Here is a 14,375-nt window from a genome sequence, read left to right as displayed (position 1 = left end):
CTCTAGTTAGATTTTTTTTTCACCAAAAGTATTGAAACTGCCAATACTCAAGAACTTTCTACTTCTGCTTTGTAATTTCCCTCCCAGAACCCCCCTCTGGCTGAGAGTCCAGCAAGCACTGATATCAACAAGACAAAGTTGAGTGAAGAAAATAAAGACTTAGTTATGTACAAACCTATGGCAGTCTTGGGAGATGCCCTTTACTCCTCATAAAACTATATTTAATACTAAAAAATAGGACATTTTCTATGTCTCTTTTTTACCTGCTCAGTTTTGGGTAGAAAGGACATTTAGGGAAAATTAATGTAGATAAAGGAATTTTTTTAAAATGGATACACTGGACCAATTATTTAATGATAAAAATACAGTGAACTTTTCCTATCCCATATCACGATGCTTCCTTCTTTATTTATTTTCCAATGAACACTTACGGTTTTGCAGACATATGACTCAACAACTTTCCTAAACTACATAAAAATCCAAGATATGTGGTGCCCAAATACATACAGACTATGGCCCTTCATATCCAAAAACTTATGATCACCTTGCTTTTGTTTTTCACAGAGCCTTAAAAACAACATGAAAGCAAACATTTCCATCTGGAGCAAATGAATTATAAGGGTTGAAAATTATATTCATGAATCTGAATATAATGATCTGAAAATGGCACTATCAAAAAATCCTGTGAGACTCATTTTAGTATACAATTTACTTATAAGGGCTGAATCAACAACAACAAAGAGTTGTGGTCTTATTTTAATGAAATAAAAGCAGAGAAATAAAAAAAAATGCATGCTCTCTTAAATTCTTGACTACATTGAACTTTAAACATTCCTATCATATTTTAAAATAGATATAAATCCTATAGAGCATGCAATCATTGCTTTTAAAAGTTTAAAAGGCTATACTGGAAAACTCATTAGCAGAATCAAATATGATGTGGGACTGCCCGTGTCTCCTGACCATGCTGTGATGTGTCACACGATTCAGCAGAGAGCAGCTGGGCACATCTGGCACTTCCTTGCCATGGCAGGGGAAGGAACAGAGCTGAGTAGCATGCAGGCCAGTCAAAATTTACTTAGAAAGTGATTGTACATGTACAACTTGCTTGGGTAACCCGGGTAAAAGTGATGGCACGAGCCTCTGGCTGGTTAAAAAACACCAGAGTTGCATTCTTGATGGCTCCAGCTTGGTTTTACCCCTGTGAGAAGTAAGAATGGTAAGCAGTGAAGGTCAGAGTATGATATTGCTAGATTGTGCTTTGGAATTCAACTTCAAATATGATTCTTAAGAGCATTTATTCTATATCCTCACCTAGGAAGACAATAAAACCTTTTATAAACAAAATTGTAAAAACTCGGTTATATAAATATTCCAAGAAATCATGATTACGTGAACTTTAAAAATATAAAAACAAAATTCTACATTACGATCTTGTCACAAGATTTGTATGATTCCAAGTTTTTCCAATATAAAAAGATCACTGTTTTGAAATCTATACCTTTAATTCTCTTACATTTTTTCATGCAAAGCTTTATATTTGTTTCCATACCATCTCATTTATGTTAGTGACCAATATATATAGATATAATGGATTTAGATATAGATGTATAAATATATATGTTACAAATATAATAACAGCAATTCATATCTTTATCTCTAACAATTATTTTAGGGATTATTTCTCCCAATTGTACTTTAGCTCATTATACAATATGACAAATATGAATGTAAGGAGCAGAGTGACTAGAGTTTTCAAATACCATCTAAGTTAATGATTAATTTATTGCCTTTTCTTAAAGCAGAAATATATTGCAGGGATTTTTGTTGTTGTTGTTGTTTTGTTTTTTAGTGAGAAATGTATCACTCTGTTGGTTAGGTTGTATGATTTCTTACTTTGTCAGCAAAAAGAAAGGATATTCTGTGCTCTTCAAAGCATAGCTCAATGTTCTTTTTCTACTTGTGGTCAAAAACTTAGAAGCATGAACCAAAATGTCACTTTATGGATATGTTACTTTTCATTTGTGTGTGTGTGTATGTGTATGTGTGCAATAGTTATTAAGAAAGAATAACCCAGCCAACATAAATATGCATATGAAATGTGACCTATGTTCAGTGCCAGCAGTTTTGAGAAATTTCAGGTTAAAACTGAACTTTGCTGGAATTTAAACCCACTGTATTATGTTAGAACATGCTAATTTTTTGCTTTTATTTTTAAGAACAATGTACTTTTAATCTTTGTGTGAGCATATATGAGAATTGCCCTATTACTTTTTCAGGGGTTTTTTTTAGTACTAATTTAAAACATCATCCATATAAAATGTGTTTAATTTATTTCTACTTTTTGAAATAATCTGAAATTTTATCCTAGCTTTATAAAAGTCTTTAGTTTTTCTATTTAGTTTGATGAATTTTTCCAGCTATTTTACATAATTTTAATTTCATTACATTCTATTATTGGTTTCCATGTATCCAAAATTTAGCTTGGAAGAGGATAGAATGGTTATAAAAAGAGTCACCGAAAAGGAATTTTTGTTCAGATGATAAAATGTTTTCCAGAACTTAATAATGAAGTCATTGTGTCTCCACACACCAAGTGTATGATTTTCTAGCAATTAAGAAGATATGACAATGAGGTGATATTCTTCTAAGCAACCATTTGAAATACCTGTGGGCACTATAGAGTTTTTGAAATATTCTGGAAATCAACCTTTTTGTAGAAAGAAATTAAGATATTTAATTTCCATAAATCCAATGTGATAAAATTTATGACATTAATGTAGCAAAAGTTTCTCTGCCTCTTTTTTTCTGTCTTTTTTTGTTTTTTGTTTTTTGTTTTTTGGGTTTTTTTTAACCCCTTCTTGACCCCAAACTACTCTTGTCCCTAATCTTACCTTATTTTCTCTTTATTATAACTTCTTTGGTAAGTTCCTCTATTTTCAGGGAATCAGGTAATTATGAAATCTGCATTATCAAATCTGTTTTTAAACCCTGATTTCTCCTCCAGGGTTTTACTCCCAATATGATCACTTCTAATTCAGGATATTCCAATTGAATTCTTCCTCTTCCTACTTAAACCTGGTAACCTTTCTAAGAAGTCATTTCAGTGGCATTACTGTTTTTCCAGTTTCCCGGAGTCTTTCTTTACTAGTTTGTCAAACTGCCAGGTCTCAGTGCCCATACTTATCACCTTAGCCCAGAATTTCATCACCTCATTGCTATCAAATGATTGTTACCACATTCCCCAAGATAAATTCACTGATACCAAACAAACTTGCCTAAAACATCACTTTCCCCTGCTTCAGAACAAATAGCTCCTTATTGACTGTATCGCCAATTCTAAACTTTTCCACTTCAAAGATTTTACATTCTGAAACACCTTACTCACCCAAACATATTTTCCAGTATCTTCTCAACCAGTACTTTATTCATGCTGATTGTTCCACTGTTACACCTTAATACTAAGCCCATTCTCAACTGTGAGTTTCCTTTGGTAGGGTTTTGCTTTGGCTTCCTGATCATATATTTGACCCAAACTTGGACGCCTGTTTCAATTTTATCTCTTCCGTTTAGCAGCTTGCTATGTTCTTGCTGTTTCTCACTATCTCTAATTTTTATATTCAGTCCTGCAGGATAAAACTTTTTAATAGGTCTTGAATGATTTTAAGAATTAATGTTAGCTTCCTCAAAGATGTTGAGATTTCCCAAAAGGGGTTATATTATAGAGTTCTCCTTTAACTCTTCCTTACTCTTAGTAGCCCAGCAGAGTGCTGGATTTACAGAAAGTGCTCAATAAGTGCTCATTAATTAGTTGGTGTTTTTTTCTTAAATAGGACTATTTGGGGGATGAAAAATAAAATTAGAATTAAATTCTTATTTTATCAGAATGAGCAATTTGTAAATTAGAATTGAGCTCATTAAGCAGACTTTGAGTGGAATTCCAAGAATATTATACCTCATTTTGCATGTATTTGTACCTCTTAAAAATATTTTCAAATTTGGTATTATAATATATCTCAGCAGTGCTGAAATGCCTGAAAGAAATGATCAGGAACTATGAGTTATGACATTGTCAACTACTTATTACTTATACAAATTCTATTGATACCATTCTTAAAAAGAGAGGTTTTTAAAATATGCTCACAAAATCAGACATCATTGGTCTGATTCCTGTGGTGCTAAATATCATACCCTTAAGCTAAAATCTGTCTTTTATAATTCTGTACTGGACTTACTTCCTACTAGGATGTTAGAAGTCCAAAAATGAATAGTAGTAAAAATTTTAATGTTGTTTTTCACAACGCAAAACTGCAGAATTAATACCATTAAGTGGCTATTATGGGATCCTATTAATTCTAATCACACGGTAGGAACAATTCCCTTTCTTCTTTGTTTTATTTTGAACAACAGTAATATGACAATAAGAGCAGATTTTCAACTTTTACTTCTTAACTGTAATCCTCAAGTGGAGGTTCTCTAAGTAGCTCTTAGCATTTTTCAAGTTAATCTGGAATACCTTATAGATTTGCTCACCCTTGGGCAAAATGTAAATGCTTCTTGCACTTTCCTAATATGTGTAACACTTTCATAAATGAATAACACTCTGTCATAGTCAATAAACCTTCAGAGGTGAACAAAAGCTACACAAAACTTTCACATTAACAAATCAGAGCAAAACCTAATAAAGAAGGTAAGGAGATGACACTTTCACAATGATCAATAAAATACGGTTCATTGATTCATCTAAAGAGCATAACGTAGTGTAGAATAGAATGTATTAAATAAGGTTGATGTTTTGACAGGCCACAATTTTTAGCCAGATTTTCAAACTGTCAAGAAGATGAATATACTAATTACACAGATTGATGATTTCCTGTGGAAAGTTGGAATTTGTATGAATGGATTTCCCAATAAAGAATAGCTCATAATTTTCCAACATTGTCATATATATGACTTTCAGTATACTTTTTAATAATGCATATAAGCATAATGAAAATACTAAATAACCATAATGCATGGTTATTATAGGAAATGCCACAAAAACTTTAAAGGCATTCTTACCTCTTTGCTTTCTTCTAGTTCTGACTCACTGCTAAACTCTTCGGTGTTTAAGTTTTCGAAGTCAGACTCTCCAACAGCAATTGGCACTGTTACAGTGAGGCTGGGGTTGTTTATGAATGACATATAATCATTTTCATCGATTACATATTTTTCAACACTGCTTCCGGTACCTACACCACTGGTGGTTCCGTTCCCATCTTTAAGATAATTAAGTTCTTTGCTGATTTCTATTCCAGTATTATTGGAGATGCAGCTGTCTATTTTGTTGCCTTCATGGACCTCTATAACTTTTGGCTTTCTAAAAAAGGTTTTTCTGAAACACTCCCGTATCTTACTTTTCACATAATCAATTCCCTTTTGCATCCTTCCTACTGCAATCTGGAGATTGTTCATTTCATTATCATCATCAGTAGCAGCAAGATTGTCTGAGCTAAATGAACTCAACAATAAGGCCAAAAAGAGGTTCAGAACCTAAAATAAAACAAGAAAATTTGCTACATTAATATGAAGTATTCATAAATTAATAACTTAAACAGGGAATTCATAGATCTTTACTAAAATTAATTCAACGAATGCTTACTGTATTTCAGATGCATGTCTTAATCACACACTATTTAAAGGACCTGAAATCTTCTACCTGCCATAAGGGTGAAACGATAAAACAAGTGCCTTTTCTTTCGTGAAGAAGGACAATAAGAAAACTTCTAAGACTTTAATTGTCTACTCAGGGTTGCCAGTGAAGAGACAAAAATCCAAATTTATAGTTTTAGCCAATGAGAAAAAAAGATCATTTTAGTCATTTTACTTCATTTTATTAGTTTGTCTAGAGAATGTGTCTAGCTTTGTGTGTATAAATAATGAATTTATGTATTTGATAGCCTAGTGGTATGTGTTAAAACAGTATACTCTTCATATAAATTCCTTCGTCCAATGGCCACAAATTTATAACAGCAGAGATCTCTAAATGCAAATATATAAGGTTAACACACTTGCCATCAAAGCAAGAACCCTAGTTTGTTTCCTTATTTCTGTATCATTTTGTTCATAATCTAGAGCTTCCTAATATACTATTCTGAAAAAAAATGCATGTCTACAGTTATTGCATAAACATTCTTAAATTTTTTTTAAATTTTTATTTATTTTTGAGAGAGAGAGAGACAGAGTGAGAGCAGGGGAGGGGGAGAGAAAAAGGGAGATACAGAGTCCAAAGCAGGCTCCAGGCTTACAGGCCATGAGATCATGACCTGAGCTGAAGTCAGATGCTTAACTGACTGAGCCACCCAGGCATCCCTCCACAAGCATTCTTTTAAGCAGTCTAACTGGAAATGTACCTCTCAAAGGAAAGGTTCAGTATGATGGCATAAAGAACACTTTGTCCACACATAATTGAGAAACTTATGCATCAAATCACATAAATATGCAAATTGTGCTTTTACATTTGTGCTTTTAGGTCAGAACTGAAAGTAAGCTTTTAAAATCTTGTCAGTGTCCATACATATGAAACCTTAAACTGCAATAACTTATTTTCTTTTAATAAAGTAAATTCAGGGAAGGATATATTTAGACCATTTCCAAGGCATTTGAATAATTACAATACATAGCTACAATATAATAGCCTATTTTATTGAAATTTATCTTCAGAATTTGGTAATGTGCAACTTATGCCTCTGAGTAAGCCAACAATATGAACTATGAATGTGCAAAGATCAATTTCAATATAAAATAGACAATTATATTTTTAGATTTACTGGAGATCATTTTCTTCTCAAAGTAAAAATAGGATAAAAAAATAATTCAAGCCTTAACAGTAATATTGGGATTAAATTAGTCTTCATAAAAGCATTGCTTTGAAAAAGAAAAACAAAGAAAAAAACTAATATTTTTGCTCCCAAACTTTCACAAATGTACCTCAGTTAATCCTCACACCAGCCGTAAGATTTCAGCTCTGTTATTCCAGTGTCATAGTTGGGAAACTTTGGGCTCAGAGAAGCTAAGAAACTCCCCCAAACTCAGAGTGCTAGTCCTGGGATTTGAGTCTAAGTTACTGAAGATCAAACCAGAGCTGTCTATTGCATCAGGCCACCTTCCTTGCTACAGTTTGATCTTGTTCTTAAATATGAGCATTTGCAATACATACGTACCACAAGGTTTCCAATGACCATGACCAACATGAAAACAATAAGGCACATGGTTTGGCCAGCGACCTCCATACAGTCCCACATGGTTTCTATCCACTCTCCACATAGCACGCGGAACACAATCAGAAAGGAGTGAAAGAAGTCATTCATGTGCCAGCGTGGAAGTTGACAGTCACTGGAGATCTTGCAGACACATTCTTTGTAGCTTTTACCAAACAGCTGCATGCCAACCACAGCAAAAATGAAGACAATAATGGCCAACACCAAGGTGAGATTACCTAGAGCCCCCACAGAATTGCCAATGATCTTTATCAGCATATTCAGGGTGGGCCAGGATTTTGCCAACTTGAAAACTCGAAGCTGTAATTAAGTGAAAAAATACTCTCAGTATAATTACAATATAATTTTAGAAGTTAGTTAGACATTATTTTATTAGTATACCATATTATAGACCTACTTCTGAGGGATATGAAAATCTCAAACCATACTAAAATTCAAATCCAGAAAAAAAGAGTTAACAATACTAGAATTGTAAATCAAGTCATATCGTTTAAATGTAAAAGTAAAAGAAAATATTTCAGAATAAATAAAACATTCTGATTAATCAGCAGATATATCCCTAGAAACAAATTAATATTTTGATTACAGTGTTTTAAATTAAATTGGATTGGGTAAACTAATGTCACCCTCAGACTACATTTTAGAGTAAAAAGAAATATTAAAAATCTGAGTTATATATTTTAATGGATATTTATAAAACTAAAATAAACAAATTTGATTTAAAAAACTTACATGAAGTCTTCCTTTCAATTTGAAAAACATACACATTTTACTTAATTTCCAATAAAATTTTACATATTTTGAAATAATTTTTTTTTTGACAAATATAAAAACATTTGTTACACCATTGTTTTAAATGCTAATGGTATCAAATATTTTCCTACATGTTCCTTTAAAGTAGTTCCCACTAATATAAGTAAGGTTGATAAAAAGCTAAGATTATGGGCACCTAGGTGGTTCAGTTGGTTAAGCGTCTGACTCTTGATTTTGGCTCAGGTCATGATTTCACGGTTCGTGAGATAGTCTAGCCCTGCATTGGGCTCTGCACTATCAGTGCAGATTTGGGATTCTCTCCCTCTCTCTGCCCCTCCCCCACTCATGCTCTATCTCTTTCTCAAAATAAACATTAAAAAAAATAAGAATATTCACATATCTTAAAAAAAAGCTAAGATTAATTGAGGCCTGAAGTTTTTATTTGCATTTCTTTACAGAGTTGAAACAAAAAAAATGTTAATGAATTTAAAACATAATTTTAGACCACATGTGTTTTTAAATTTGCCCTCTATAACTAATCATTATGAAATGCTTCAACCATTTTTATCATTCTTAGTTTTAAAGGGAATATTTATGTATTTTCTTAGAGTATCATGCATATTGATGTAGATTTAAAATATTACTAAAGTAAATATAAGATACACATTGATTCATTTTCAAAATAAATTTTATGCCAGTGACAGAATATAAACATAGTCTAAGTAGATACCAATCTGAATGATCTCAGTACAGACAATCCCTCCACATTGGCCAGGCCAAGCTCCATCAAACTAAGGCTGACAATAATTCCATCAAAGATATTCCAGCCCTCTTGGAAATAATAATATGGATCCATGGCAATAATCTTGAGAACCATTTCTGCTGTGAAGATCCCAGTGAAGACCTAAAGTAAAATAGAGATCACAGACATTGAAAAAAACTTTTGACACTGCAAGAATCTGTAAAGAATATTAAATAGTCATGAGTAAAAATACTTAAAATGGAGAAATGTGATAAACTGTTTAGCATTTTTTTCCAGGGGAGTATTTATTTTATTTAACAAATATGCTTAGATTTAACAAAACTGCTAGCTATCCAAGAAAATGCTGGTTTGAAAACATTTCCTCATTCACATTTTAAATCTGATACTAAATAGTAACTACTGAATTCCAGCCCTTTTTGGTACATCATACTTCTCCCATAATCACAGTGAATTTTGTTTTTAGTATTATTGCATTAGGAACAAATCTATATATTATTTGAAGTTACTGTAAATTTATTTTAAGTTTGGTAAAAAGCATATTTTATTCTTGATTTTTGTGTGTGTTTTTTTTTCAGGGACATCATCTTTTTTCTATAATTTAAAAAATATTCCTGAAATAAGAGTGAGGTTGCCACAAATGTTTTATAATAATAATCTCTGGATGCATGCCTCAGAATTAAGGTTAATGGATTAATAGAGCAAGGAACTGCAGATTTAATTGAAAGCAGCAGGAGAACATTCTCAGTGTGCATACACTCACAGTAAAAATTAATAAATTACTTGAGTGGTTGGAAGAATGTTCGACAATAGAAAGAAAATGAAACAAACTCAAAAAAAATTTAACTCAAAATCACAGGCAAAGAGACCCAGGGACATGAAGAGTTATGAAATTACTCTTGCAAATAATCTTTTAAAGCAATTATCTTAAATATAGGTGATAGCTGCATTTTCTGACTATAAAGTCAAGCTTACCATTTACAGGGTAAATCAGCCTCTACCTTGAAGGAACTCTGTCAAAATAACAGTATCCAAAATTATTTGGTTTCCTAAAACATCAGGTTAATTAAAAAGAAATATTGATTCACTCTTAGAAATGTGTAAATGCAGCTAATATGTTATTTTCCTAAACACAGAAAGATCTAAGGGAAATACCCCTTCCCGAAAAAATAGCTTAATTTCAGTTCATCTTTCATTCACTCAAGTGGAAATAAAATGTATTTCAAGTAATATTAATGCATGAAATCCAGATATATGCTGGAATGCACACTGAAAATTATTTCTTTTTTATCTTATAGAACGACTCACCATAAGATATTTTTCCCTGATGAATGTAAAATAAATTTTGATTTAGAGAAATTTTATTTCTTATATGAAGTCTCAGGAGCAGCTAACTATTTGAATTAGCAGCCTAATTATAGAAATACATTAAACTGAGGTAGAAACTATCCAGGTAAATCATCTACAAATATTTCTTTCTACAGAGAAATCATAAGGCGATCTTTTCAGCTCTTTTGAAATGACTGAATCTCCTGCATTATAAAAGCTTATACCTTAGGGGCGCCTGGGTGGCTCAGTTGGCCAAGTGCTCAACTCTTGATTTGGACTCAGGTCATGATCTCACAGTTCGTGAGATAAAGCTCCATGTGAGACTCTGAACTGACATTGTGAAACCTGCTTGGGATTCACTCTTCCTCTCTGTCCCTCTCCCGCGCGCGCATTTTCTCTCTCTCTCTCTCAAAATAAATAAATAAATATTTTTAAAAATCCCTATACCTTAAACATACATTCTTTCATCTAATGTAACCCCAACATGAAACTCCTTTCATTTTAATTATAGTTTGCAATTTAAAATTATATCTATTTATATCCTTAAATGTTTTCAATTTAAGCCCTAAAAATCATTTGTATTGTCAGTGATGAGGAATTCTTAAAAATTCCTTCTCATTCTAGCAAAGGTCAGTCTAGCATACTGATTTAATGCCTATGCTTACATGATTTTAAAACTCCATCTGGGGCGCCTGGGTGGCTTGGTCGGTTAAGCGTCCGACTTCGGCTCAGGTCATGATCTCACAGTCCATGAGTTCGAGCCCCACGTCAGGCTCTGTGCTGACAGCTCAGAGCCTGGAGCCTGTTTCGGATTCTGTGTCTCCCTCTCTCTCTGACCCTCCCCCGTTCATGCTCTGTCTCTCTCTGTCTCAAAAAATAAATAAACGTTAAAAAAAAAATTAAAAAAAAAAAACTCCATCAAAAAAATTCTAAGGACAAAAAGAACTGGCAACCTCTAAATCTGTATTAGATTATATAAATAATGCCCATGTATGGTTTGTAAACAATACTAATGTATGGTTTATAAATATACATTCAGCCACCTTTGAATTTTCTACATCACAAAAATTTTTAAGACTAAAAACAATTAATAAAAACCTTACTGAATGTTTATTGTTTGGCCTTAGCCTAATTCTATCTTGTTTTCTGCAGAAAACAAGTTTGTCTTTGAAACTTTAGATTATATGCTTCTGTGGCCACTCATTCATTCAGAAAAAAACTGCTAAACACCTACTAAACGGTAGACGTTTTGCTGGGCTTTGAAAATATAGTAGAAATAAGGATATGTAAACCTGAGACTGTATCAACCAAGTCATTTAGGCTGATACATTTCCTTTTTTTTTTAATGTTTATTTATTTATTTTGAGAGAGAGCATGAGCAAGGTAGAAAATCAGAAGGGGAAGGAGAGAGAGAGAGAGAGAGAGAGAGAGAGAGAGAATCTCAAGCAGGCTCTTTACTGTCAGTGCAGAGCTGGACATGAGGTTCTGCCTCATGAACCATGAGATCATAACCTGAGCTGAGATCAAGAGCTGGACACTTAACAGACTGAGCCACCCAGGTGCCCCTAGGCTAATACATTTCTTATGGACAATGAATTTATAGGCTTCCTAATCCAGCTTCTTTAATGAGTAGATAAGTTCAATAAAAAGTTCCTAACGCATTGTAGGTGATGACACATGGTAAGTAGTAAAAATCTAAGTGCTAAAGATAGAGATGAGAATCAGCCTGGGACTCTAAACCAAGAATAAAGAAATTGGGAGCATTTTGAGTTGTTTTGTGGGGCACAACACTTAGGATGCTTAGGATGACCAAATATTACAGTTTAAGGTCTTATTTCAGGATGAGAAGGCTTCCTTATTGAGTATTTACTTAGAGAAGAAGGTTATGTTGATGTACATGAAAAAGAGAAATGTTCATCCTAAAAGCTGAAGTTTGCCTATCAATCAGTTTGCTCTCCAGAATGTCTGCTTGCCCAGACTGATGCTCCATTTTTTTTTTTTTTGTAGTGAATTTGATGTAACTGTAGCCTACTTTTGCTCTATTGTTATTAGCCTCTTATTTTAATGGTTTTAGTTTTATTATTCCCATGTCTCTTGGATACACATCTTTAAATATTTGTTGTTGTTGTTGTTGATCGGTGGTAGAGGTGAAATTGAAATATACTTAAAGAAAAATTATGGGAAATCATTTAACATTTATGGTGTTCCTTTCCCTCATCTGTCAAATGAGGATATTCATTGAGATGACTCATCAGGTCTGTATCTAAAATTCTTGGATTTCTGTCAGCATTGTATTGCCTACCAAATTGTATTCAGAAATTGGTGACAACAATTATTACACAAGAGCCTCATGATAAGTTTTTAGTTTGGAGACAAGATAGCTTTGCATTATATTAGGAAAAGAGCTAAATGGCCAGATAGCACCTTCATTGATGCAAAATGCCTCTCAGGTAAATTTTAGGATTTGGCTCCCAAGTGTTTAATCTTTCAATAAGCAAAAGTTTTTTTTTTTTTTTTCCTTCAAAGAGTTAACATGTCCCTGAGATTTTAAATTTATACTCTATTCCACACCATTTAATTGAAATAATTTAGCTAATTGTGTTTCTTTAGGCTTTTATATGCAAATAACCTGTGAAATGCTTAGTACAAGTACCATGTTCCAAGTTCCCTTCAGCATCCAACAGAATAAAAGGATATCATGGACTCTTAATCATTGGTTAAAATGAGACTTATAGTAAGAAAAGTAGTCAGTATAGGAGCTACAGACCTCTATCTGTATTCGTTGAAGAAAGAGTTACAGGTTAGTTGGAAATGTTTGTATGATGAGGAGGTTGTCTAATCTGCTATGATTGATGGAAGATTTTTTGCTTATAAAATCTCTTAAGGTGGGTGCATTAGTTTTATAATGGTTAAAACAAAAACAAAATAGAGCATCTTAGAGAAACTCAACAGATATTTGAAGTCTCTCGATACTCAAGTTTAATCAACCCAATCACTAGAGAAGTGATGTGCTTTTTATGTGCTCCAGAAACAGGATACAAATGGGGCACATTGATCTAAGTAAAGCTGAAAGTTCCACAAGTCTTTTATGGTATGTTCCTTTGCTAACAATTCAGCCAAAACCTAAATGTCCTTATTTATAAGGTATTATATAATCATTTGAGGACTAATAACTCTCCATAGAAACTAAATTTATTTAAATGAGTGAACTATAAACTCCACAAAATACGCAATATAACCATGCATGGTATAAAATAGAGTCCAAAGTCAACTAAGTACCCAAGGTATAAAGAATATATTCTCTCCTTCTCTCCCTCCCTCTGTCTTCCTCTCTCTGTCTCTGTCTCTTTCTCCTTATATAGATTTTTTACATATCATTTACATACAATTAAACATATAAATTTGCATATATAAATATTTATTATAAAGCTTGTTATGGGTATAAAATATACTATATGAGAAACTATGAAATGGCTTATATATGATATTAATAATAACAAAGATATTTTGGTTAATACAAATAGTCAGTTTACAAATTCTCCTACTTTTATGATTGGTAATAGTTAACTCAGGTCTGTTTCCTGTCATGTGCACTCCGTATCTTGATGAGCCTTGTTTCCCCAGTGTTAACCTCAGCTTATCAATGGTTCTACCACAATCTATCAGGCATCAGTCTTCAACCTCATTTCTATACCTCATTATTTCCATTGCTACTCATAAAGTTACAGAATTTTAGAACTGGAAAGGACGTGAAAAATCATCTAGTCCGATATATTCTACTCATTAGAGAACAGACCAAAGATCTAAATGACTTTTTCAAGAGTACCCAATTATTTAGCACGGACAAGTGGATTTCAACCCAGATTTGGTGCTTTAGTCTAGTGCTTTTCCATTCAATCATCCTATAATCCAACCTCTCTTATCCTGTGCTTCCAAACTAGTGCTTCAACATGGGAATTCCATGAAACCTCAATTTCCTGCTTCACTCTGGAAAATTTCCAAAATTTCTTCCTAACTGTTCAACTTTCCTGACCAGTATCTTGGGAAAAATACAGGAGCTAGACCAGAACTGTTTTCTATCAGTATTTCAGAGAAAGGTTAATAGCATATATTAGAGGAAGGAAATTGTTTATTGAGCACATGCTAGATGCCAGGCATAGTATTATTTTCACATTACCTCATTCCGCCTTCACAACAACTCCAGGAGATGGGTATTAGTATATCCGTTTCAAAATAGAAAACAAAGACTCAGATTTTTTATCAGACTTGTCCAG

The 14,375-nt window shown here is 32.9% G+C and overlaps 1 protein-coding gene across 1 annotated transcript in view; it reads right to left on the bottom strand.

The window, feature by feature from the left end:
• LOC125911403 (sodium channel protein type 3 subunit alpha) overlaps positions 1–14,375 on the bottom strand; it is a 93,995-nt gene that overhangs the window by 25,431 nt on the left and 54,189 nt on the right. The window contains exons 15-17 of the mRNA XM_049615263.1: positions 8,743–8,916; positions 7,203–7,559; positions 5,062–5,532 (exon numbers count right to left, since the gene is read on the bottom strand). Of these exons, the coding sequence (XP_049471220.1) occupies positions 5,062–5,532; positions 7,203–7,559; positions 8,743–8,916 (1,002 nt within the window). The remainder of the gene's footprint in view (positions 1–5,061; positions 5,533–7,202; positions 7,560–8,742; positions 8,917–14,375) is intronic.

This window comes from Panthera uncia, assembly GCF_023721935.1.
Source record: "Panthera uncia isolate 11264 chromosome C1 unlocalized genomic scaffold, Puncia_PCG_1.0 HiC_scaffold_3, whole genome shotgun sequence".
Lineage (NCBI taxonomy): Eukaryota > Metazoa > Chordata > Mammalia > Carnivora > Felidae > Panthera > Panthera uncia.
Note: the sequence above shows the minus strand (reverse complement) of the source record. Positions and strands in the feature narration are given on the sequence as shown.